General features: G+C 42.9%; 2 protein-coding genes across 2 annotated transcripts; both read left to right on the top strand.

Moving 5' to 3' along the window:
* Nucleotides 1–8,911, top strand: LOC308535567 (complement factor H-related protein 3-like; the record flags this gene model as incomplete). The annotated part of the gene is made up of 7 exons (XM_081114510.1): nucleotides 1–58; nucleotides 1,494–1,667; nucleotides 3,188–3,382; nucleotides 3,798–3,968; nucleotides 5,380–5,556; nucleotides 5,776–5,958; nucleotides 8,452–8,911. 7 exons carry the CDS (start codon nucleotides 1–3, stop codon nucleotides 8,646–8,648), a joined length of 1,155 nt encoding a protein of 384 aa, XP_080970636.1. The 3' UTR covers nucleotides 8,649–8,911.
* Nucleotides 8,912–21,126: 12,215 nt separating this feature from the next.
* LOC308535396 (complement factor H-related protein 1-like) lies at nucleotides 21,127–26,218 on the top strand. The gene is made up of 6 exons (XM_081114267.1): nucleotides 21,127–21,255; nucleotides 22,821–23,015; nucleotides 23,753–23,929; nucleotides 24,565–24,738; nucleotides 24,962–25,144; nucleotides 25,665–26,218. Exons 1-6 carry the CDS (start codon nucleotides 21,198–21,200, stop codon nucleotides 25,862–25,864), a joined length of 987 nt encoding a protein of 328 aa, XP_080970393.1. The 5' UTR covers nucleotides 21,127–21,197; the 3' UTR covers nucleotides 25,865–26,218.
* The last annotated feature ends 1,266 nt before the right edge of the window (nucleotides 26,219–27,484 follow it).

The raw sequence follows: 27,484 nt of genomic DNA, 5'->3' as shown, positions 1-27,484 counted from the left end.
ATGCTGTTACTGGTCACAGTCATCCTCACCCTGTGGGTCTCCTGGGCTCGTGGACAAGGTGAGTTGAAATTGATGAGAATATTTAGCTTCCTTCCTAAGTAAGATTGAACCTTTATCATTTGTCTTTAATTTTTTTGAATCCTCTCTCCATTGATCTTTAGAAAGAGAGGGGAAAGGAGGGAGAAGGGAGAGGCAGAAAGAGAGAAAAAAGGGTAGAGGGAGAGGCAGAGAGATAAATATGTGAGAGAGACTGGTGCCTCTCGCCCAAGTCCCAACCAAGGGCCTGGGATGGAAACTGCCACCGAGATATGTGCTCTTGACCAGGAGTCAAACCCACCAGCTATGGGTATTGGAGGGTAATTTACCAAAACTTTGGTCTCTGCATTCATTAGGGACAATCTCTGACAACAAGTCATTGGCAGGAATGATGAAAAGTACTGAGACAGGCTAACTAAAAGCCACCTTTTACCCAATTCATCCATCCTCTGTGCCAACTGGATGTTTCTACTGAATCACAACAGGGAGTTCCCATGTGGGATTATTATCCCAAATCTCAATGATGGCTTCTCACAGTAGGAACAATGTGGCCTCACACTTTGTACAGTCTCAGCTGTTACTCTTTTGGACAGAGGCCCCGGCCCCGGCAATGTTTTAACAGCACCGTTTACTTTCATGGAGATGATGAGAGCAGGGAATTACAATTTGTCAAGGGATGTATGCCCACTGCTTGAAAGCAGCCACCAGAAGTTCTTCTATTCCTAATTAAATTAACAAAATTCTCTCAATAGTATTTGGTTGGTCTCTTAGGGAAACGGTGTTTTTATATGTGTCTCAGAGCTTTTGACTTCAAGCATTGGTGTCAATGAAAAGGTGCCTAGGCCAGCCAGTGTTGTATACTATGAAGTGAAAACTAAGCTATGTAACCGGACTGCAATGGTAACATGAAAATATGATAGATATAGCAGATTAAAATGTGAGAGAAAATAAATGTATTTTTTACTTTTATTTTTAAAATATAGTTTATTGACTGCAGAGTGGAAGGAAGAGAGAGTAGAGCTATCAGTGATGAGAAAGAATCCTTAATCGGCTCCCTCCTTCACACCCTCTCCTGGGGATCAAGCCCCCAATCCAGGCATGTGCCTTGACCAGGAATTGAACCATGATTTCTTGGTTCATAGGTCAATACTCAACCCCCAAGCCACATCGATCTGGAAAAACAATGAACATTTTTCAGGTTCCTTTGAGGTTAGTGTCAATTAACATTAAACTCTGGAGACATATTTTATTTAACACTTGTGTCTAGAGAAGGTCACATATATTTTCTACTAGTTTCTATATAATTGTGTATATATATATATATATATATGGTGCTCCTTTGAATGCCCTTTTGCTCTTTGGAAAGAACAAAAAGAAAATGACATTCACTTTATTCTCATGTCCTCGATGGTTTTCATGTGATTTCTACATAACACACGTGTCCTTTTACTTTTCAGAAATAACATGTGACCCTCCATTAATTGAAAACAGTCACTACATTCCTAAAAGGACCAATTACGGACTGGGACAAGAAATCACGTACTACTGCACAACTGGCTTCTTCCCTTCCTCCTGGGGAAATATTGCAACATGTACTGACAAAGGCTGGGATCCTCCTCCAAGATGTAGCTGTAAGTTCCCTCCATATCTTCACCTGCTTCTTAATTCTGCAATTACTTGTCTTAAATTTTAAAATAAGGGGGATTTTCCTGACTGGCGTGGCTCAGGGGTTGAGCATTGACCTGTGAACTAGGAGGTCATGGCTCAATTCTTGGTCAAGGTACATGCCCAGTTTGAGGGCTCAATCCTCAGTGTGGGGCATGCAGGAGGCAGCAGATGAATGATTCTCTCTGTTCATTGATGTTTGTGTCTCTATCTCTCCCTCTCCCTTCCTCTCTGAAATTGATTTAAAAAATTAAAAGTTAAAAAAATAAAGGGTATCTCATAAGTTCAAATCTTTGCCTCCCTGAGAAGGTAAAGCAGAGGCTTCAAGGCAGTCTTTGATTTCTAAAATCCCCAATTCTAATTAAGATCAAAACCACATTTTTTGTTAATAAAAACTTTTAATTTTTGCTATTCAGTGTAAAATATGTGTATGTGTATGTATGAATATATATTTCTCTCACTAACATTCTAATATGTGAATTAGATCACTGGGTAAGAACACTACCATTCAACACCTAGTACATGAGATACTGATGTCTGTGTAACAAACGCAGCCCCCTATGTGTCAGCGTTGGCGGGTCAGGATTTGGGAGCCACTTAGCTGCCTGGTTCTGGGTCCTCCCTGCTGCTCCCTGGGATGCTGCCCAGGGCGAGTGCAGGAGCCTCTGCAGCCATCCCCCTGGGCATCCCCATCGGTGGCCTGAGGGCAGGAACCCTCCCCAGAGCGATGACCTGAGGGCCCTGGAGGTGCCTCCAGAGCATCGATGGCCTGGTCACACGGTCCCCTCAGCCATGTGACCTCTTCAGAAGAGCGCCCCTCAGTCCAGCCTCACTCAAGGGAGGGGCACAGGGCTCCCTAGTATGAGGGGATGAGTGTGGGAGACACCGTGCACTTTCTAAAGCCCCACCTGTCACACACGCCCCTCAGCCCACAGGGCACTTCATTCCTGGGGGGCTGCCCCTTTCCAATGTTTTCTGTCTCTACCATCTCATTGCTGCTCCTTGTGGATCAGCTCATTGGAAAAGGGGCCCACACTTCAGCTGGATCTTCCATGGATGAAAAATGAAATGACACACATAACAGGTCAATGACTCAGGGTTCATTCAAGGCCAAGGCCAAATGAATGTGGACAGTCAGGCGCCTTAAAGAGGAGGCCATGACCACCGTGACACAGAGCTCAGTGTCCATAACAATGACAAGGAGAGTGATGATTTATGCAGATAATATTGACCTACAGTGTTGTATTTCTTTAAGGTATTCACTATAATGATTCCATATTTGTATATAATGTGAAATGATCAGAAAACAAGTGTTATTCACATCATCTGAAGATTAAAATTTTTCTTGTCCTAGAAATCCTAATGCAATGAGTGTAATTAGGTGCACAGGGGAGTATAATTCATCAATGGAACAAGTTATCTCTCATTACATTTATGTTAAGGCAAAACATTACTTATGCTGTGTTTCCTTTGTTTTAATTGCTAGTAAATCCCTGTGAACTTCCAAAATTAAAGCATGGACTCCTATACAAGGAAGACACGTATAGATCATACTTCCCAGCACCGATAAAACAATGGTTTTACTATTCCTGTGATGAAAACTATGTGACTCCTCCTGAAGGTTTCTGGCATTACATCACTTGCACACAAGATGGATGGACTCCGGAGGTGCCCTGCCTCAGTGAGTGAACCTCTCTGTGCTGTGCACGTGGCAATAGTTCAGAGTTCAGAGAGCAAACATGAGCACCGCTAAGTATGTGTGAGAAAAATATGGTCAAGGGAAGAGTTCTATGAGCAGAAAGAACAATACAGCTATTTTCTTTTACGAAACGTCCCTCATTAAAAACATGGGAGATGAAAAAAAGATTTTATAACAATGTTGATATCATTTATTCATAGTTCAATTATGAAAACTACAGATAAATCATCTTCAATCTTGGTTTTTCTTTTTCAAACACATTTACTAGCAACATTCCTTGTACTTAAGCTGCATGTTGGGACGCTTATGCATTCTAGTTTACAGATTGTAAAGATGATTTTTAATTCATGACTATGACTACATTTATTCATTTTTCTGATCATTGTGTAATTCTCAGGAAAGTGTGTTTTTAATGATTTGGAACATGTACGTACTCCACCTAAAGAACAAAGATTGTTACAGGGACGGTCTATCAAAATTGACTGCCTTCCCGGCTACAGTCTCCTAAACCCACAGAGCACAGTGACATGTACGGAGAATGGCTGGTCCTCGCCTCCCAGATGCATCAGTAAGTAAACACCCTGATGTCCAGTCCATTTGCGATTTTCTAAAGCCAGACGTATCACCATGGAAAGTTTAATGTGTCAACTCTCAAGGTGAATGTGCCACACCTTCTTGGCTTTAAGACAAAGGCCTACTTCATTTCCTGTTCCAAATGTGTGTGCAAAGCTTTAAATTTTTGATAACGAATAGGTCGTTAATTTATTGCAGTCAGTGACAGTGAGCAATCAGTCATGAATATTGTGAAATACTGTTGAGTGAAACAGAGATTATGTGTTCATTGAAGAAGCATTGAAAATGTCTTTTCAATTAAAAATGAATACTCCTCTTGCCCAATGTCAGTATATATATTGCTGTCAACCAGTTCACCTATGATTGCATGTATTCATGCTATGAGGATATAAATGAAGATTCTCATATGCAGTCATATCTGGCTTTTACATGTTAAGTACACAGGTTTCTATAAGTCATTCTGTGGGCATTTAGAAATATGAGAATGATTGTTATGGACATGGTATTATACACCAGGATATAATAGAGCTAATCTTTAAATGGAGTCTTTTTACATGTGTGTATCAAAGCAGTGAACACTGACTTGAACTGGGAATTCAGGAATCTACTGAGCCCCATGGTAACAATAGCCTGAGCCCCTAAAGGAGTCTCTTTATCCTGCTTTCCCTACACCCGGTTCACGGGTTGCAATACTTACTATTAATTCACTCAGACTAAGAACATTTATAGATATTTAAAAAAAAATAAGACTGTTTCAAGGAAAACTAAACTATATGCAATAGAAAGTGGGCAAATTTACTTAAAAAGCACACAAAGAGATATCAGTTCTTACATTTTTAAATATTGTTCTCCATTTCATAGACTCCCTTTAGTGAAAAAGCTGTACCTTTGCAATTAATTTTTAAAATCAGTGTGGATAAACTTTCAGTTCTGGGAATCATTAGGGAAAGAAGGGTGTTTTATATAAACACATGGATCATATATCTAAGGACTACAGTCTTTCTCTAAGACTCACACTCTTAGTGTTAGTATGTCTGCTACATAAATACATACATTACCTCTTACATTCACAAATGGTGTTGTCCTTCGAATGATAACATCATACCATGATAGGAGTGTAACTAAGTAATAGCCAGTGACATATCACAGTCAAAAATGGGTCAGACCAAAGGTTCCTAACTTATATTTAGAGGTGTTGAATGGTAGGAGAAAGGATGTGTAAGGAAATCTATCCTTCATGTTACATAACTCTTCCAGGCCAGAACCACACTGATTCAGAGAGTTGTCACATGATACTACACTGATCCACACACTGATGGTAAAGTTTAGTATTGCCGGAATGAGATTTTCATAGTTGGATTCTACATGATACAGCATTAGAAATGGTCACCTTTATTTTGCTTTAGAACATTGTGACATGCCCATATTTGAGAATGCCAGAGCTGTAATCACCGGAAAACCATTTCGACCTAATGACACGTTGGACTACCAGTGCCTGGACGGCTACGAAAACAGAGATGGAAGCACCAATGGCTCCATGGTGTGTGGTGAGGGCGGCTGGCTCCACTTGCCAACCTGCTTTAGTAAGTATTTTGATTACAGCATTTCCTTTTCCAAGAATTGAAAAGTCTACATGTATGGAGTCCTTGCTTCAGTGTGGGTGATCTAAGGCATTTTGAACCACATGGTGGTTACAAGGTTTAAAACACAAAAGAGGGACAATACTTCCTGTGCAGCTTTACATGAATAGTTTCCAACAAAACTACAATTTGTTCTTCAACATTTAAAATGCCCTTTTTCAGAATCTGCAGACAAGTGTGGGCCTCCTCCACCGATTAACTATGGAGCCATCACCTCCATCCCATTGGAAGTGTATCCTCCTTGGTCAAGAGTGGAATACCAATGCCAGGCCTACTATGAACTCCGGGGTCCTAGATATGTAACCTGTAGTTCTGCAAAGTGGTCAGAACCCCCAAGATGCATAGGTAAGTTCTCAAGATTCTTCTAGATCCTGAGACCATGAGGGTGATGTTTATGAGCCGGTGTGTGGTCTACCAGTCATGCAGTCAGAGTCTAGAACTGTGCTCACCAACAGCTCTCCTGCTCAATGTTTCACATCGGAGACTCGTGTGTAGGGCTATGAGCTTGGAGAATCCCTATGTGAACAATGATAAAGGTCCTTTAAACAGGAACATTGGGAGAGGCTGATTCTGATACATTAGCTGACCCCACTGTGGACCCTACCCGACTCATCCTCTCCTGTGTATGTGTCCCCTTCTGTGGGAGATTATAGCAAACCTAGTAAGTTCAGGACCAGAAATCAAAGTTAATATACCCAAGTCTGAATAGTCTAGAAATAACTCCAAACTAGGTTATATATAAAGGAAAATATTAAATTTCAAAAAAAAAATTCTAAATCTGAAGTTGAAATGATTGAGTAGGTGGACAAGTCTAACACATGTCTCCCAGCACAAACAAGACCTGGTCCCACAGCCTTGAAGATAAAGCAGTCTTCATTATCTGGGGACATCAAATCAGTTCGGTGAAGGAGCTAAGACTGTATTTGAGTCTTGGAATTGAAATACGCAGAGAGCATTTAAGATCATCAAAGGCAACCTCCAACATCGTGTAAAAAATTACACAGACATATGGTCTGTTAAAGCAAGGAGGTAAATTTTGCTTGGAGTAGTAAAGTTAGAAAGGGAAGATCAGAAAAAGTATTTTGGCAGGTGTGTGGAACTCACATAGTATATACTTCTGAATGTATTGGGAAACATTTCAAAATTTCTGGATATGAGGAGTCATATGTGTAATTCTATCATGTTTCATCATGTAATAGTTATGGGATGTGTTGGAACAGAACTTTTAGCTATGTCTAAAGCCTTATCAATGACAGTGATGGCTGAACTAGAATATAAAATACTTGCATCAAGAGAAGAGAAATAGGAGTCCATGATATCTTCAAATTTTGACATAAGAAGAGTTGAAATACTGCCATTTGCAACATGGATGGACCTTGAGAATATCATGCTAAGTGAAATAAGTCAGACAGAAAATATATGAATCATTGATTTAACTTATATGTGGGATATAAAATTGAAACAAACAATGAACAAACAATAAAAAGAAACAAAATCTCACAGACAAAGACAACACTATAGTGGTTACCAGTAGTGCCCAGTGGGTGGGGCAGCCTTAGAGGATTAAAGAGGGTCAGATACATGGCAATGAAAGATGATTTGATTTTGGGTGATGGGCACACAATGCAGTATACAGGTAATGTTTCATAGAATTAAACATTTAAAGCCTATATAATATTATTCACCAATATCACTCCATAAATATAATTCTTTTAAAAGAAAATTAAAATTTTCAGCATGTATAAAGTTCTACAATGTAAGAACAGTTTGCCCATAGGAAAAAAGAAAAGGTCTGAAACTTCATTACAATACCAGAGGCCCAGTGCAGGAAAATTCATGTACTTGGGGGTGGGGGTCCTTCAGCCCAGCCTGCACCCTCTCAGGGGCATATTCACCTGCCGGCTTAGGCCCGCTCTCAGGGGATCAGGCCTAAGCTGGCAGTCAGACATCCCTCTGGCAGCCCGGGAGCCTTTGGGGGATGAGCGACTGATGGCTTAAGCCCACTGCCCACTGGGATTGGGCCTAAGCCACAGTCAGACATCCACAGCGCTGCCAAGGAGGCGGAAGAGGCTCCCACCACCACTGCTGTGCTTGCAGCCATCAGCCTGGCTTGTGGCTGAGCGGAGGTCCCCCTGTGGGATCGCACTGACCACTAGGGCCAGCTCCTGAGACGGGTTCATTCCCAGTCCTTCCGCCATTAGGATCAATTTGCATAATACCCTTTTATTATATACTAGAGGCCCAGTGCACAAATTCATGCACCATTGGGGTCCTTCAGCCTTGCACGCGGGATCGGGCCAAAACTGGTTCTCTGACATTCCCTGAGGTGTCCCAGATTGCAAGAGGGTGCAGGCCAGGCCGAGGGACCCCACTGATGCACGATCTGGGCTGGGGAGGGATGCAGGAGGTTGGCCATCCAGGGAGGGACCGAGGGAGGGCTCCAGGATGTGTCCGGCCCATCTCTCTCAGTCCTGATCGGCCAGACCACAGCAGCAAGCTAACCTACAGTGACCACCAGGGGGTAAGAGTGTCTCCCCGTGGTGGTCAGTGTAATCATAGCAAGTGGTTGAGCAGCCTTAGCATAGGATTAGCATATTACGCTTTGAATGTTTGAACCGACAAACAGACGACCGGACACTTAGCATATTATGGTTTTATTACATAGGAGGATATGAATGTTGCATACAGTCACATTGCAAAAGCAATACACTTGGCCCACATTGATGTACATTTGCTCTTTCCTTATTTCATTCTCTAAGCTAGTCATTGGGTTGAAGGTTAATTTGTTCATAAAAGGAAAGATTACTAATTGTTTTTATTCATTTCTTCTATTTTCAGTTCCATGTGTAATATCAGAAAAAATCATGAATGCAAAGAACATACAGATAAAAGGGAAAAATGACAAAACCTATTTTGCAAAAACAGGGGATATCATCGACTTTATGTGCAAATCAGGACGCAAGGCGGCGACGTCAAAGGAGTCATTTCAAGCCATGTGTCTCGAAGGGACAGTGGAGTTCCCGATATGTGAATGAGGAAGCCCTGTGGCCCCAAATATGTGGCCGGTCCCACCGACTGCTCTTTGCCTCAAAGCTTGCCAGTCTTCTGGCATTTCCTGCTCTTTTCCACTATATTTCAAAGGACATAAAAGCAATATGTTAGCCTCCTTTTCAACTTAATCTTCTCCCAAAGTTGTTAACACAGCTATATCATTGCTTATACTTGTACCAAAAAAATAATTCTTCACTATCATGAGATTAGAATATTTGGCAATTGAGCAATAAACAGCAATGGACATAACAGTGTGGCTTTCTGCATATTCAACCAGATATTCAACCAGTCCAACAAAATATGTAAGCTTAGAAGATACTGTAGGAAATCCTATATGATAAAGAGATAATATGCAAATTAACCATCACTCCAACACACAAGATGGCCGCTCCTATGTGGTCAAAGATGGCCAACCTATGTGGACACAAGATGGCTGCCACAAGATGGCCAGCAGGGGAGGGAAGTTGTGAGCGATCAGGCCAGCAGGGGAGAGCAGTTAGGGGCAACCAGGCTCAGCAGGGGAGGGCAGTTAGGGGCGACCAGGCTGGCAAGGGATAGCAGTTGGGGGTGACCAGGCTGGCAAGGGAGGGAAGTTAGGGGTGACCGGGCCTGCAAGGGAGGGCAGACAGGGGCTATTGGGCTAGTAGGGGAGCAGTTAAGCGTTGATCAGGCTGGCAGGGGAGTAGTTAGCTGGTGATCAGGCTGGCAGGCAGAAGCAGTTAGGGGCAATCAGGCAGGCAGGCAGGCAGGTGAGCGGTTGGGAGCCAGCAGTCTTGGATTGTGAGAGGGAGGTTCGGCTGCCCTCTAAATGGGCAGTCAGACATCCCTCGAGGGGTCCCAGATTGGAGAGGGTGCAGGCTAGGCTGAGGGTCACACTCCCCCTGTGCACAAATTTTGGGCACCAGGCCTCTAGTAGTACAATAAAAAGTTATGTGTTAAAATTGCCCTTTTGCCCTACCTGGTTTGGCTCAGTGGATAGAGCGTTGGCCTGCAAACTGAGGGGTCCCGGGTTCGATTCCAGTCAAGGGGGCATGCCTGGGTTGTGGGCTTGATCCCCAATGGGGGACTTGCAGGAGGCAACCCGTCAATAATTCTCTTTCATCATTGATATTTGGATCTCTCTCTCCCTCTCCCTTCCTTTTTGAAATCAATAAAAATATTAAAAAATAAAATTGCCCTTTCTGGTGTGGTTCAGTGGTCACAGAATTGGCCTGCAGGCCAAAAGATCTAGGGTTAGATTCCTGGTCCAGGGTATGTAGCTGGGTTGCACGTTTGATCACTATCCCAGTTGGAGGATGTGCAAGACGCAAGCAATTGATGTGTCTCTCTCACATCAATACTCTCTCTCTCTCTCTCCATCTCTCCTCTCCCCTTCCCTACATTCTCTTACTGGAGTCAGAGGTGAACCGTGGACTGAAGAAGACTTGTTGTGAGAAAGAAAGACAGTTCTCATTGTTTCCACCTGTAGCGTTTGAACTTTTTGACAGAGTCGAAGCTTTGCTCTTCTATTTGACAAAAATAATCAGTTATTTTAAAGTGACAAATCTTAACTAATCTGGTCAATGAACAATTTCCCTGATCCTAAGTCAATATGGGAACTGAATTTTTGTTTTCTCATAACCCATTGTGAAAGCACATGAAAACAAATCCAAGTCTCGTCCAATTGAAGCTCTGTGATAACTAGTCTTCAATCAGTATTTCAGCAGAAGTATATTAGCCAAACTAGTTCTCTGTTTGGATTAGACTTTACACCTCCCATTTGCTCCATGGTATTCCTCTGAATATGTTGTACCCTAAAAGAAAGGGTGCCTAGACTGGCCAGTGTGGCTCTGTTGGTTGGACGTCGTGCCATGCACCAAGAGATCACAGGTTCATTCCAGGTGAGGGCACGAGCCAGGGTTATGGGTTCATTCCCAAGTAGAGGGGGTACAGGAGGCAGAAGGTAGATGTTTCTCTGTCCTTGTAGATGTTTCTATCTCTCCCTCTGCCTCCTTCTCTCTCTAAAGGGAAATAAAACATGTGAAAAATATTGAATGTGAAGAACGTGCTGAAATTCTTGGACTTGGTGGTGTGGTCTGTTGTGAGTTTACAAAAAAACAGTGCTGTCCTACAGACAGGAACACACACTGTGTGGACACACTGGCTGGTGTCCATAGACCCCTAAGGACTGCAGTGGGGTGAGAGCAACGCGAGGACAAGAGACCGTCACAGGGACAGGCAGTCAGAGCTACTCCCAAGTGAATCTCCTGGTTGAGAACGAACCTCATCCATCCTCAAGAAGTGTTTCATTTAAAGAAAATTGTTTTCTATCACTTTTGGATCCAGTTTATAACGTTTCTAAGGAAATTTGTACAAGTACGTGTCAGGGAATGAAGTCAAGAAATGATTCACTGTGAAATCACTCACGAAAATTTACAGATAGTCCCAACCACTGAAATTTGATATCTACCAAGTGACCTCAGTCAACTAGCATCCATCCTGGTGTTTCACTTAAGTCCGAGGTCTCACTCACACTTGGTAAGGGCTCGTTTGAAACCCCAAACAGCAGCGCTGATGATCTGCGCTAACACACCCGGGGAGCCCGCCATGCTGCTACTGGTCACGGTCATCCTCACCCTGTGGGTCTCCTGGGCTCGTGGACAAGGTGAGTTGAAACTGATGGGAATAGTTAGCTCCTTCTTAAGTAGCATTTGACCTTTATCGTGTATCTTTAAGTTTTTTGTTTTTTTAATCCTCACATGAAGATTGATCTTTCAGCCCTCTCTCCTTTGATCTTTAGAGTGAGAGGACAGCAGGGAGAAGGGAGAGAAAGAGAGAGGAAAACAATGGGAGAAGGAGAGGTAGAAAGAGAGGAAAAAAGGTAGAGGGAGAGACAGACAGAGAGAAAAAAGGGTAGAGGGAGAGGCAGAGAGAGACATCAATATGAGAGAGACTGGGTGCCTCTACCCCAAGTACCAACCAGGGCCTTGGATGGAAACTGCCACCGAGACATGTGTGCCCTTGACCAGGAGTCGAACCCACCCCTAGGGCTATTGGAGGGTAATTTACCAACACTTTGGTTTCTGCGTTCATTAGGGACAATCTCTCACATTAAGTCATTTGCTGGAATGATGAAAAGTACCGAGACCGGTTATATAGAAACCACCTTTGGCCCAATTCATCCGTCCTCTGTGCGAACTGGATGTTTCTACTGATTCACAACAGGGAGTGTCCATATGGAATTATTATTCCAAATCTCAATGATGGCTTCTCACAGTAGGAACCATGTGGCCTCACACTTTGTACAGTCTCAGCTCTTACTATTTTGGGTAGAGGGACCGGCCCCGGCAATGTTTTAACAGCACCGTTTACTTTCGTGGAGATGATGAGAGTAGGGAATTACAATTTGTCAAGGGATTTATGCCCACTGCTTGAAAGCACCCACCAGAAGTTCTTCTATTCTTAATTAATTTAATGAAATTCTCCCAGTAGTATTTGGCTGGTCTCTTAGGGAAACGTGTGCTTTTATATGTGTCTCATGGCTTTTGACTTCATACAGTGGTGTTAAGTGTAGCTATACTGTGAAGTAAAAACTAAGATATGTAACTGGACTGCACTGGTAACATGAAAATCTGATTTATAGATATAGCAGATTAAAGTGTGAGAGAAAATAAATGTATTTTTTATTTTTAAAATATAGTTTATTGACTTCAGAGAAAAAGGGAAAGGGAGAGAGAGTAGAAACATCAATGATGAATGAAAAAGAATCCTTGATGGGCTCCCTTCTTCACACCCACTCCTGGGGATCAAGGCCCCAACCAGGCATGTGCCCTCATCAGGAATTGAACCATGCTTTCTTGCTTCATAGGTCAATATTCAACCCCTAAGCCACACCGGCCTGGCAAAAAAATGAACTTTTTTATCAGGTTCATTTGAGGTTAGTGTCAATTAACATCAAACTCTGGGGACATAATTTACTTAACACTTGTGTCTAGAAGGTCACATATATTTTCTACTAGTTTTAATATAATCGTTGCTGATATATACATAAGGACAGGGTGCTCCTTTGAATGCCCTTTTGCTCTTTGGAAAGAACATAAACATGACATTCGCTTTATTCTCATGTCCTTCAAGATTTTTTCATGTGATTTCTGCATAATGGACATGTCCTTTTACTTTTCAGAAATAGCATGTGACCCGCCAAGAATTGCAAACAGCCACTACCTTCCTAAAAGGACCAATTACGGACTGGGACAAGAAATCACGTACTACTGCACAAGTGGCTTCTTCCCTTCCATCCGGGGAAATACTGCAAAATGTACGGACAAAGGCTGGGATCCTCCTCCAAGATGTAGCTGTAAGTTCCCTCCAGATCTTCACCTGCTCTTAATTCTGCAATGACTTCTCTTAAACTTAAAAATACAGGGGATCTGTCTGACTGGCATGGCTCAGGGGTTGAGCCATGACCTGTGAACTAGGAGGTCATGGTTCAATTCTTAGTCAAGGAACATGCCCAGTTTGGGGGCTCAATCCCTAGTGTGGGGCATTGCAGGAGATCAATGATTCTGATCAATGATTCTGATCTCTCTCTCTCTCTCTCTCTCTCTCTCTCTCTCCCCTTTCCTTCCTCTCTGAAATCAATTTAAAAAACTAAAAATTAAAAAATAAAGGGGACCTAAGAGGTCCAAATCTTTGCCTCACTGAGAAGGTAAAGCAGAGGACTTCAATGCAGTCTTTGATTTCCAGCCTCACTCAAGGGAGGGGCACGGGCTCCCTTGTATGAGGGGATGAATGTGGGGGACACTGTGCACTTTCTAAAGCCCCACATGTCACACACGCCCCTCAGCCCACAGGGCACTTCATTCCTGGGGGGCTGCCCTTTTCCAGTGTTTTCTGTCTCTACCATCTCATTGCTGCTCCTTGTGGATCAGCTCATTGGGAAAGGGGCCCGCACTTAAGCTGGATCTTCCATGGGTGACAATGAAATGACACACAGAACAGGTCAGTGGCTCAGGGTTCATTCAAGGCCAAGGCCAAATGAATGTGGACAGTCAGGTGCCTTAAAGAGGAGGCCATGACCACCGTGACACAGGACTCAGTGTGCATAACAGTGACAAGGAGAGTGATGATTTATGCAGATAAAATATCATTTAAATAATCATGATTTAGATAATGATTTGATGTTTGTATATATTGTGAAATGATCAGAAAACAAGTGTTATTCACATGATCTGAAGATTATAATTTTTCTTGTCCTAGAGAGCCTAATGCAATGAGTGTAATTAGGTGCATATGAGAATATAATTCATCAATGAAACAATGTATCTCTCGTTACATTTTTATGAAGGTAAAACATTACTTGTACTGTGTTTTGTTTGTTTTAATTGCTAGTAAATCCCTGTGAATTTCCAGAAATAAAGCATGGACTCCTATATAGGGAAGACAAGTATAGATCACACTTCCCAGCACCGATAAAACAATGGTTTTACTATTCCTGTGATGAAAACTATGTGACTCCTCCTGAAGATTTCTGGCATTACATTACTTGCACACAAGATGGATGGACTCCGGAAGTGCCCTGCCGCAGTAAGTAAACCTCTCTGTGCTGTGCACGTGGCAATAGTTCAGAGTTCAGAGAGCAAACATGAGCACCGCTAAGCCTGTGTGGGAAAAATAGGTCAAGGGAAGAGTTCTATGAGCAGAAAGACCAGTACAGCTATTTTCTTTTACGAAAGGTCCCTCATTAAAAACATGGGAGATGAAAAAAAAGAGACTTTATTACAATGTCGATATCATTTATTCATAGTTTAATTGTGAAAACTACAGATAAATCATCTTCAATCTTGGTTTTTCTTTTTCAAACACATTTACTAGCAACTTTCGTTGTACTTAAGCTGCCTGTTGGAATGCTTATGCATTCTAGTTTAAAGATTGTAACCGGGGTCCAGTGCGGAGACCCCTTCATCCTGGGAAACGGGATGTGGTCGGAAAGGGGGGCCGCCCCCTTGCCCTTCACGGAACCCAGGTTGTTGGGGAACCTGGTGCTAAACCTTTCCAGACCACAGGCTTCTAGGTCGGGATGTCGTAGGTAGCAGAGCTGCTCCCTCACTGTGATCTATTGAAAGTCAGCCCTGGACACAAAGGTTTGTCTCCTTCTGGCCTCTCTTCCTTCCCAGTAGGGGGAGGCCATCCCCCTCGGGGCCACCAAGGGAAGGAAGGGGAGGGGAATGGCTTCGGCGTCCATTCACCTTCGTTTGGTGCCCAGACCGGCCAGCCCTGGCCTCCTCTCCCGAACCCCACTGTGGCCTTGGGGCCCGGGCTGGGACAGGGAGGAGAGGGTGGGTGGCGGTGGATGCCATCTCTTTCCAAGTGGAGCCAAGGGTCGGCTCCCCTCTCCCCATCCCTCCCCCTGCCCCTTCCCCTCCCCAGAGGTCTACCAGCACTCCCCAAAAAGGGCGGCCAGGAGAACTGTTGCTTGGTGGCTCTGGTCGACCAGATGGCTGAGCCTGGACTTAGTCTCAAGCCGTGGTGGGGAGAGATTGGGTCGACCAGATGTCTTGGCCGGCCCGGACTTTGTCTCCAGTGGTGGGTGAGTGATTGGTTTGACCAGTAGTCTGCGGAGATGAGAGACTGAAAATTATGGACTAGTGGTTGGGGGGGGGGGGGGGCGTCGGGCGAGCCAGGGCCGGGGCCACGGCCAAAGAGCAAGTAAATGTTCACAGAACTTTTAAAATAAATAAATAAATAAGATTGAAAAGATGATTTTTAATCTATGAGTACATTTATTCGTTTTTCTGATCATTGTGTAATCCTCAGGAAAGTGTGTTTTTAATGATTTGGAACATGTGCGTTCTCCATCTAAAGAACAAAGATTGTTACAGGGACAGTCTATCAAAATTGACTGCCTTCCCGGCTACAGTCTCCTAAACCCACAGAGCACAGTGACATGTACGGAGAAGGGCTGGTCCTCGCCTCCCAAATGCATTAGTAAGTGAACCTCCCTGATGTCCAGTCCATTTGCGGTTTTCTAAAACCAGACGTATCGCTCTGGAAAGTTTAATGTGTCAACTCTCAAGGTGAATGTGCTACGCCTTCTTGGCTTTAAGACAAAGGCCTACTTCATTTCCTGTTCCAAATGTGTGTGCAAAGTTTTAAATTTTTGATAACGAATAGGTCGTTAATTTATTGCAGTAAGTAACAGTGAGCAATTAGGCATGAATATTGTAAATACTGTTAAATGAAACAGATTAAGATCACATACTGTATGTGTTCATTGAAGAAGCATTGAAAATGTCGTTTAAATTAAAAATAAATACACTGCTTGCCCAATGTCAACCACTTCACCTATGATTGCATGTATTCATGCTATGAGGATATAAATGAAGATTCTCATATGCAGTCATATCTGGCTTTTACATGTTAAGTACACAGGTTTCTATAAGTCGTTCTGTGGGCATTTAGAAATATGAGAATGATTGTTATGGACATGGTATTACATCAGGATATAATAGAGCTGATCTTTCATTGGAATATTCTTACATGTGTGTATCAAAGCAGTGAACACTGACTTGAACTGGGAATTCAGGCATCTACTGAGCCCCGTGCAAACAACAGCCTGAGCCCCTAAAGGAGCCTCTTTATCCTGCTTTCCCTACACCTGGTTCATGGGTTGCAATACTTACTATTAATTCACTCAGACTAAGAACATTTATAGATATTAAACTAAACTATATGCAATAGAAAGTGGGCAAATTGACTTATAAAGCACACAAAGAGATATCTGTTCTTACATTTTTAAATATTTTTTTTCATTTCATGGACTCCCTTTGGTGAAAAAGCTGTACCCTTTGCTACTCATTTTTAAAAATCAATGTGGATAAACTTTCAATTCTGGGAATCATTAGGGAGAAGAGGGTGTTTTATATAAATACATGGATCATATATCCAAGGACTACAGTCTTCTCTAAGACTCACACTCTGATGGTAAAGTTTAGTATTGCCGGAATGAAATTTTCATAGTTGGATTCTACATGATACGACATTAGAAACACAATGGTCACCTTTATTTTGCTTTAGAACATTGTGACATGCCCATATTTGAGAATGCCACAGCCATAATCACTGGAAAACCATTTCGACCCGATGACACGTTGGACTACCAGTGCCTGGATGGCTATGAAAACAGAGATGGAAGCAAAAAGGGTTCCATGGTGTGTGGTGAGGACGGCTGGTCCCACTTGCCAACCTGCTTTAGTAAGTTTTTTGATTCCAGCATTTCTTTTTCCAAGAATTGAAAAGTCTACATGTATGGAGTCCTTGCTTGAGTGTGGGGATCTAAGGCATTTTTAACACACAAGGGTTAAAATGCAAAATAACGATAATACTTCTTATGCAGCTTTACATAAAGAGTTTCCAACAAAACTACAATTTGTTCTTCAACATTTAAAATGCTCTTTTTCAGAATCTGCAGACAAGTGTGGGCCTCCTCCAGCGATTAGCAATGGAGACATCACCTCCGTCACATTAAAAGTGTATTATCCGTGGTCAACAGTGAAATACCAATGCCAGGCCTACTATCAAATTCAGGGTCCTAAATATGTAACCTGTAGTTATGGAAAGTGGTCTGAAGTCCCGAGGTGCATAGGTAAGTTCTCAAGGTTCTTCTGGATCCTGAGACCATGAGGGTGATGCTTATGAGCCGGTGTGCGGTCTACCAGTCATGCAGTCAGGGTCTAGAACTGTGCTCACCAACAGCTCTCCTGCTCAATGTTTCACATTCGGAGACTCGTGTGTAGGGCTACAAGCTTGGAAGAATCCCTATGTGAACAATAATAAAGGTCCTTTAAACAGGAACATTGGGAGAGGCTGATTCTGATACATTAGCTGACCCCACGGTGGACCCTACCGGACTCATCCTCTCCTGTGTATGTGTCCCCTTCTGTGGGAGATTACAGCAAACCCAGGAAGTCCAGGACAGGAAATCAAAGTTAATATACCCAAGTCTGAATAGTCTAGAAATAGTGCCAACCTAGATTTTATGGGAGGGAAAGTGTTGCATTTCAAAGATATATTCTAAATCTGAAATCGAAATGATTGAGTAGATGGACAAGTCTAACACATGTCTCCCAGCACAAGCAAGACCTGCTCCCACAACCTTGAAGATAAAGCAGTCTTCATTATCTGGGGACATCAAATCAGTTCGGTGAAGGAGCTAAGACTGTATTTGAGTCTTGGAATTGAAATACGCAGAGAGCATTTAAGATCATCAAAGGCAACCTCCAACATCGTGTAAAAAATTACACAGACATATGGTCTGTTAAAGCAAGGAGGTAAATTTTGCTTGGAGTAGTAAAGTTAGAAAGGGAAGATCAGAAAATGTGTTTTGGCAAGTGTGTGGAACTCACATAGTATATACTTCTGAATGTACTGGGAAACATTTCAAAACTTTTGGATATGAGGAGTCATATGTGTAATTCTATCATGTTTCATCATGTAATGTTATGGGATGTGTTGGAACAGAATTTTTAGCTATTTCTAAAGCCTTATCAATGACAGTGATGGCTGAACTAGAATATAAAATACTTGCATCAAGAGAAGAGAAATAGGAGTCCATGATATCTTCAAATTTTGACATAAGAAGAGTTGAAATATTGCCATATGCAGCAACATGGATGGACTTTGAGAATATCATGCTAAGTGAAATAAGTCAGACAGAAAATATGTGAACCATTGATTTCACTTATATGTGGGATATAAATTTAAAACCAACAAATGAACAAATAATAATAAGAAACAAAATCTCACAGACAAAGACCACACTGTGGTGGTTACCAGAGGGGAAGCGGGTGGGGCAGTAGCAGAGTGTAAATAGGGTCAAATACATGGCAGTGAAAAATGATTTGATTTTGGGTGATGGGCACACAATGCAATATAAAGGTAATGTTTCATAGAATTAAACATTCAAAGCCTATATAATATAATTCACCTATATCACCCCATAAATATCATTTTTTAAAATATAAATTAAAAATTTTAGCATGTATAAAGTTCTACAGTGTAAGAACAGTTTGCCCATAGAAAAAAGAAAACGTCTGAAACTTTATTATAATACTAGAGGCCCAGTGCCCAAAAATTTGTGCACTTTGTGGGGGGGAGGGGGGCCTCAGCCCAGCCTATGCCCTCTCACAGTCCAGGACCCATCAGGGGATGTCCACTTGCCAGTTTAGGCCCAATCCCTGGGGGAATCTGGCTTAAGCGGGCAGTCAGACATCCCTCTGGCAGCCCGGGATGTCCAACTTGGGGGCTGTCCAACTTATGGCCTAGGCCTGATAGGCCCTGATTGCCAGTCAGGCCTAGGGACCCTACTCATGTACGAATATCGTGCACTGGGCCTCTAGTTTGTTTATAAAAAGAAATATTACTAATTGCTTTTATTTATTTCTTCTACTTTCAGATCCATGTGTATTATCAGAAAAAATCATGAAAGAAAAGAACATACAGTTAAATGGGAAATATGACAAAACCTATTTTATAAAATCAGGGAATAGTATTGACTTTAAGTGCAAATCAGGACGCAAGGCAGTGACGTCAGTGGAGTCATTTCAAGCCTTGTGTCTGGAAGGGAAAATGGAGTACCCCACGTGTAAATGAAGAAGCCCTGTGGCCCCAAATATGTGGCCAGTCCCACCTACTGGCCTTCTTGCCTGAAAGCTTGCCAGTCTTCTGGCATTTCCTGCTCTTTCCCACTATATTTCAAAGGACAAAAAAGCAATATGTTAGCCTCCTTTTCAACTTAATCGTCTCCCAAAGATGTTAACGCAACTATATCATCACTTACACTTGTACCAAGACAATAATTCTTCACCGTCGTGGGATTAGACTACTTGCCAATAGAGCAATAAACAGCAAGGGAGGTAACGGTGTGGCTTTCTGTCTATTGAATCGGATGTATAACCGTCAAACAAAACACATGAGCTTAGAATGTACTGTGGGAAATCATACAATAGAAATTTACACATTAAAAATGCCCTGTCTGGTGTGGTTCCGATCAGAGCATTGACCTGGAGACAAGGAACTCAATTCCTGGTCAAGAGCATGTACCTGTGTTGCAGGTTTGATCCCTGTCCCAGGTGGAGTGTGTGCAGAATGCAAGCAATCGATGTGTCTCTCTCACATCTCTCTCTCTCTCTCTCTCTCTCTCTCTCTCTCTCTCTCTCTCTCTCTCTCTCTCTCTCCTCTTTCTTCCCTCCCTTCCACTCTCTCTAAAAATCAATGGGAAAATATATCCTCAGGAGAGGATTAACAACTATGCCTACATAGATAACATATGTTACAATAGTCAGTGAAAATAACCCCATTACTACATTCTCTTACTGGAGTCAGAGGTGAACCGTGGACTGAAGAAGACTTGTTGTGACAAAGAAGGGCAGTTCTCATTGTTCCCACCTGTAGGGTTTGAACTGTTTGACAGAGTTGAAGCTTGGCTCTTCTATTTGACAAAAAATAATCAGTTATTTTAAAGTTGCAAATCTTAAAATATTTACTGATCCTAAGTCAACATGGGAACTGAATTTCTGTTTTCTCATAGCCTATTCTGAAAGCACATTAAAAACAAACTAAAGTCCCGTCCAATGGAAGCTCTGCTTGATAACTAGTCTCCAATTTGTATTTGAGCAGAAGGTTATCGGCCAAACTAGTTCTCAGATTAGGTTAGACTTTATGCTTCTCATTTTCTCCATGGCATGCCTCTGAATATGTTGTTCCCTCAAAGAAAAGGTGCCTAGGCTGGCCAGTGTGGCTCAAGACGTCAGAGGTTCATTCCAGGTGAGGGCTCATGCTGTGGTTATGGGCTCGATCCCCAGTAGAGGGCATGTAGGGGGCAGCAGGTAGATGTTTCTCTCTCTTTGTAGATGTTTTTATCTCTCCCTGTGCCTCCCTCTCTCTTTAAAAACAAGCAAAACATATGAAAACAAAAAGGAAGAAGTTGAATGTGAAAAATGTGCTGAAATTCTTGGACTTGGTGGTGTGGTCTGTTGTGAGTTTACCAAAACTAATCAAACCAAAAATAAAAACAAACCAGTGCTGTCCTACAGACAGGACTGTACACTGTGTGGACATACTGGGTGGTGTCCATAGACCCCTAGGACTGCAGTTGGGTGAGAGCAACGCGAGGACAAGAGACCGTCACAGGGGCACGCAGTCAGAGCTACTCCCACGCGAATCTCCTGGTTGAGAAAGAACCTCACCCATTCTCAAGAAGCGTTTAAAGATTTGAGTTCCATGTTATTGTTGGAACCTGTCCATTACTGTCCCTAAGAAAAGCTGTCCAAGCCCATGTCTGGGAAGTAACTCGGGAGATGATTGTGAAATCCTTCATGCAAATTCACAGACATTGCAAAAGTCTTTTGGTGACCTACCGAGTGACCTCAGTTAACCAGCTTCCCGGTACTGTCACTTAAATTCAGAGCCACACTTGGTAACAGCTCAGGAAGCTGAGTTAAAACCACACACAGCAGCACTGGACTCTCTGCACTAACACCCCCGGGGAGCCCGCCATGCTGTTACTGGTCAAGGTCATCCTCACCCTGTGGGTCTCCTGGGCTCGTGGACAAGGTGAGTGAAAAACAGAGCTGGCCAGGCTGCGTGCTCTTACCTGGGACTTCATGTTACTCCTACTTTCGTGGGTCTGTGGTTGTTTTATTTTTAATGAATTGTCTGTATTGGGAGATCATTTTTAGGAAAGTACAACCAACTATGTTGAATTTTGCTCCCTGAGTTCCCAGTAAAAGGGCTTGTAATGCCGATGACGGGAATATTTGAATGTGTTCATACACATTTGGAAACAATGGTAATTCTCCCAATGGTAATTCTCCCAATTGTATGTGTGGTGACTGTTTTATAGATTGCATTGTCAAAACTTGTGAAATCAGCCATGTACTATATTTCAAGTAAACCTTAATAAGCCTGTAAAAGTAATTACCATTACAATCAATTTAGCACTGCATTAAGATTAGCAGCGGGTAAAAAGAAACACCTGTTTCCACAAAAAGTAAAATACTTTCTTAACTTCCAATGGAATGCCAATAAATTTTATTAGATTTCTGAGTTTACTGTTAAGTGTTGAGTACATAAATTACTGTATTTCATAGCATTCTCTCTATTGTGCACTGATGTGCATTCTTTAGAATAATATGTGGTCTCTATTATGTGTCAATGCAACCCTATGTATTAAACAATTGTATCTTAAAACAAATATAACTGGTAGTCTCCTCAACTTATCTTTAATTAAAAAGCAATTTATTTTGTACATTAGTTCTAATAGTATTCATTGCACTTTTGAATCTTGAAGATTTTATTTATACAATGACATTTCCTCCTCCCTTTACCATCCTTCTGGATATTTTGTCTTCACTCTTCTATCATTTAACATCCCTTATTTTCCTAAAATCAAATTCTCTCATTCCTGAGTTCCTGTAAATGAGGCCTCTAGCAGCGTGCCTTATCATACTTCATCCTGCCGCTTGCGAATCATTGCTTTTTCATCAGTTTATAAGAGGAATTCATTTACATGACTTGCTGCCTGCCGGCTTGTGTCTGTTGGGTCAGCTTACATTTGGGCACTTTCCCTCACTGGCCGCCACAGTAACAACCACACAGCAAAGCTGCCTACCCAGAGTAGCTGGCCGGTTGACTGAGCAACGTCCCATGAACAGGAGGTCACAGCTTGATTCCCGGTCAGGGCACAGGCCCAGGTTGCGGGCTCGATCCCCAGTGTGGGACGTGCAGGAGGCAGCCGGTCCATGATTCTCTCTCATCATGGATGTTTCTCTCTCTCCCTCCCTTCCCTTTCTGCTCTCTAAAATCAATAAAAACATATATATTTTTTAAAGATGGGTACCAGTCCTCTCTTTTAAACGCTCTGTAGTTGGAGGTGCACCAATGTTTGTCAGGGGAAAGGATCCCCCTTAGGGGCCAAACCTTTTGTGTGGATGCAAACACCTCTGTGTATTTAGTTGGCAGGGGTTGGATTGAAGTCCAAACTCCCGGAACCTCAGCATGTAACTGTTTGGTGATAAGGCCTTTAAAGGGGTGATTAACTTACAACAGGTCATTAAGGGGGTGAGGGTAATAGAGGAGACTTGTTCGTTCATCCGGGGTCCTACATTTTTTTCCTTCAGGAAGAACTTGTGATTTCCCGGAAATAAAGCATGGAAACATATATGAGGAAAACAGATATAAGCCCACCTTCCCGGTCGCCACGGGGAAATACTTCTACTACTCCTGTGACCACAGCTTCGTGTCTCCCTCCCAGACACTCTGGACTCAGATAAACTGCACGAAGGGAGGATGGTCGCCAGCTCCGAGGTGTATCAGTGAGTAAATGCCCCCCCGGATCCCCATTCCCCGATGAATTACTCAGTGGACTCAGTGAAGGGGGCGGGGAGAGGGGGCCTGCAGGAGGGATCACAGAATCTGAACAATTACCATGTCAGGGGTGGTGGAGCCAGCGAAGGTAAGATAGGTCACTCTTCAGAAATCAACTCGGCAAAAAATAAGATACAAACTTGATGAAATATCTACATTTTTTTTTTTCGTTTCAAATACCAATGCTCAGCCATTTCAACTGCTAATATTTAATTTAAAAGCGCTCACTTGGTCATTGTAGGAACACAGGTGTTTCTCGGGAGAGTTCATCTTTGACAGGTAACCTCTGTCCACCATATGCTGTCCCTTCGGATACTCAAGGAGCATTTTTATGAGTTTCCTTCCTTTGCGTGGTTTTTAGTTACATGTTTGCGAGTCACACCCGCCTTCCTCTCTCGATGAGGGCAGAGACGCGAGGAGAGCAACTAAGAGAGAAAAAGGGCGGAGGCGAGCCCAGGAGATGGAAGCCTAGGATGCAATTGCGTCAAAGGAATGAGAAAAACCGGTCACTTTTCTGATACCTAAGAGAGCGTGACAAACGTCAAAATGTGCTTCACATAGAAGTCATGACTGGCGGGTAGCACACACTCATATGTTCATTGGCATGAACTGATTTTAAGGAAGCGCTTTTGCACTTCATGTCTGTCCTGATGCAGGATTCATCTTAGTCATCCTTGGCTTGCAGGACAGTGCTTCTTCCCCTGGGTGGAAAACGGGCGTTCCACATCTTCAGGGCGAACGCACCAGGAGGGGGACACGGTACAGATCGTCTGTGACCAGGGCTACAGCCTCGCCAATGACCAGGACGTCATCACGTGTGCGGAACACGGCTGGTCCACGCCCCCTACATGCAGCCGCATCAGTAAGGAGAATGCTGTCCTCTGGGATTCTGTCTCCTTCCTCATTTCATAAAGAAATAGCTGTGGCCCTGGCTGGTGTGGCGCAGTGGATAGAGCACCAGCCTGCGGACTGAAGGGTCCTGGGTTCGATTCCGGTCAAGGGCACATGCCTGGGTTGTGGGCTTGATCCCCAGTAGGGGGTGTTCAGGAGGCAGCCAATCAATGATTCTCTCTCATCATTCATGTTTCTCTCTCTCTTCCTCTCCCTCTCTGAAATCAATACAGAAATATACTTAAAAAAAGAAATAGCTGTAGCCCTGGCTGGTGTGGCTCAGTTGATTGAGTGACATCCCTTGTAACAAGAGATCACTGGTTCGAATCCGGTCAAGGCACATGCTGGGGTTGTGGACTTGATCCTCAGTAGGAGGCATGATGAAGCAGCCAATCAATGTCTCTCTCTCTCTCTCTCTCTCTCTCTCTCTGTCTCTAACAATTAATTAAAATTTTTTTTTGAAATTAACATATAGAAGCATAAATCTTACCAAAAAAAATGCTTTATCTTTTTTTTAATCTTGCATGTAAATTTGTGAAGATTTTCAGTCTCCATTGTCTATAAATGATCGCTGCATTAGAGATTCCTTTTTTCCTCTTTATTCAGATCTCTCCTGTGGCAGCCCTCCCACAGTGCAAAATGCCTTCATACCAAACCAGAAGCCTAGGTATCGACATGAGGAGACAGCACGTTATGAATGCAGGCGGCCTTTGGTCCTCGTCGGGAATGCAGAAGTGACATGTCTAAGTGGGAAGTGGACAGACCCACCTGAGTGCAAGGGTAGGTGTCTCATTCTCCCCTCCCAGTCTCTGTGCAGCTTCTGTAAGCACTTGGTTACTAGACTCCTGTCCCACTGGCCTTCATTTGGTTACTCAGGTTTGTTGCTCTATCATTTCCTGTAAATCGGTTTGGAGCCAGGAGGAGGTGAGTGTAGCTCCCACCTACTCTGCAGCTCCCTTAAAATCAACTGCTCACTCAATAAATCAACAATATCCTCTCTTAGAGTCCACAGAAAGATGTGGGCCCCCTCCTGTTATTGACAATGGAGACATTACCACGTATCCATTAGCAGTCTATGCTCCTGGGTCTTCAGTGGAGTATCAATGCCAGGCTTACTATGAACTTGAGGGAAACAGGAGAATAACGTGCCGTGATGGACAGTGGTCTGAGCCACCCAAATGCTTAGGTAAGTCCTTTAATTTCCTCGTGGACCCTGGGAAATCCGTGTAATGAATGTCATGTTTGCTGTTTACAACAGAACTTGCATGGACTATCACCCCTTCTGTTGACTACCAAATAGTCATGTCTGAGGGTATAAAGTCTGAAAAATTCTTGAGCATCAACAGCAAGAAACTATCATTTTTAATTTATTTTCCCCATCACCACTTATGCCCCCTCCATCCTCATCCACCTCCACCACCCCCTTCAAGGATTCTTCAATGAAAGCCCTTCATAGCGTAGGTGACATTGTAAACATTGATTATAACGTGCAATGACCACACATTCCACAGTGTGCCTCATTTTTAAGTCATCAATAGTTTAAAATGAGTTATACCAACATGATGGGTTTTCAATGAATTGGTTTGGAAAAGGGTTTGAGAATAAATTCCTAGATCTGTGTAGAAGATGCTGCATGAAACTGTAAAATTCTGTGGAAAATACTCGTATAATACTTAGTTTTATTTCTTTTTTTTTTTTACCTTCAGATGCCTGTGTAATATCAGAAGAAATCATGGAAGCACATAACATAGAGTTGAAATATTCATTTGCGAAAAAAATTTATTCCAGAACAAATGATTTTGTTGAATTTAGGTGTCGTCAAGGTTACCATCCTAAAGTGTCACCAGCATCTGCATTCCGAGCACAATGTCGAGAAGGAAAGCTGGAGTATCCCACTTGTGCATAACATGAGAGCTGTGTGGCCGTTTTCACATTAAAATATGCACCTTCATTCAGAATTTTTAAATATTAATCCAGTTCATCTCAATTTATTTTTCTGTAACTCGCTTTTATTCACTAATCAGAATTTGCATGAAATACCGTGTGGAAGATGTCATTGTGATCTGAGAGACCAACGGACCACTTCTCCTAAGCATCTTATTAACATGTGACAAACCAACATGCAGACATGTTCATGTTCTGTTCATGAAACGTCTCTGCCCAGAAATCACCGCAGTGCTTGCCTCTATCCCTCATTGATGTTTCTCTCTCTCTAAAATCAATAAAACATGAAAAAAAGTTGAATATCAAGAATGTGCTGAAATTCTTGGACTTGGTGGTGTGGTCTGTTCTGAGTTTAGAAAAAAAATCAGTGCTGTCCTACAGACAGGACCCTACACTGTGCGACATACTGGGTGGTGTCCATAGACCCCTAAGGACTGCAGTCGGTGAGAGCAAAGAGAGGAGGAGAGATAGTCACAGGGACATGCAGTCAGAGCTATTCCCACGTGAATCTCCTGGTTGAGAAAGAACCTCACCCATCCTCAAGATTCGTTTAAAGATTCGAGTTTTATATCACTTTTGCAGCCAGTCTTACTGTTACTGTCCCTACGGAAAGCTGTACAAGCACATGTCCGGGAATGAAGTCAACAAATGATTGTGAAATCATTCATGTAAATACACAGATATTGCAAAAGTCTTTAAACTTTGATATCTACCGAGTAACCTCAGCTAGTTAGCTTCCCGGTAATGTCACTTAAATTCAGGGCCACACTTGGGAACGGCTCAGGAAGCTGAGTTAAACCACACAGAGCAGCGCTGGACTCTCTGCGCTAACACCCCCGGGGAGCCCGCCATGCTGTTACTAGTCAACGCCATCCTCACCCTGTGGGTCTCCTGGGCTCGTGGACAAGGTGAGTGGAAGCTGATGGGACTATTAGCTCCTTCTTAAGTAGAACGTTGCTCACTTTCATTTTCTCTACTTTTTTTTTAATCCTCACCCGAGGATATTTTTTCCCATTGATTTTTAGTGAAAGAGTGAATATGAGGGAGAAAGGGTGGGGGGGAGAGGGAGAGAGAGAGGAAGAGAGAGAGGGAGAGAGAGCAAGAGAGAGATAGAGAAACATCAATGTAAGAGAAACATACAGATTGGTTGCCTCTCACACTCACCCCGACCAGGGCCAGGGATGGAACTTGCAAACAAAGTCTGTGCCCTTGACCGGGAATTAAACCAGGGACCCTTGGTCTGAGGGCCAACATTCTAACCACTGAGCCACCCGGCCAGGGCTGTCTGTAATTTATGAATGAATTGACCAGTACACAGTTTCTGTGTTTTAAGGTCACAATAAATAATACCTTGATGGAGCCCGGCCCACGTGGCTCAGTGACTGAGCGTTGACCTAGGAACCAGAAGGGCATCTTTCGATTCCCGGTCAGGGCACATGCCTGGGTTGTGGGCTGGATCCCGTATAGGGAGCCTAGCAATGATTCTCTCTCATCATTGATGTGTCTCTCTCTCCCTCTCCCTTCCTCTCTGAAATCAATAAAAATGTATTTTTTGAAAAAGAATATGTTGATGGGATAATTA

The sequence above is a fragment of the Myotis nattereri genome, assembly GCF_964212035.1.
Source record: "Myotis nattereri genome assembly, chromosome: 20".
Taxonomy (NCBI): Eukaryota; Metazoa; Chordata; class Mammalia; order Chiroptera; family Vespertilionidae; genus Myotis; species Myotis nattereri.
The sequence above is the reverse complement of the archived record's forward strand: the minus strand, read 5'-3'. Positions and strand labels throughout refer to the sequence as shown.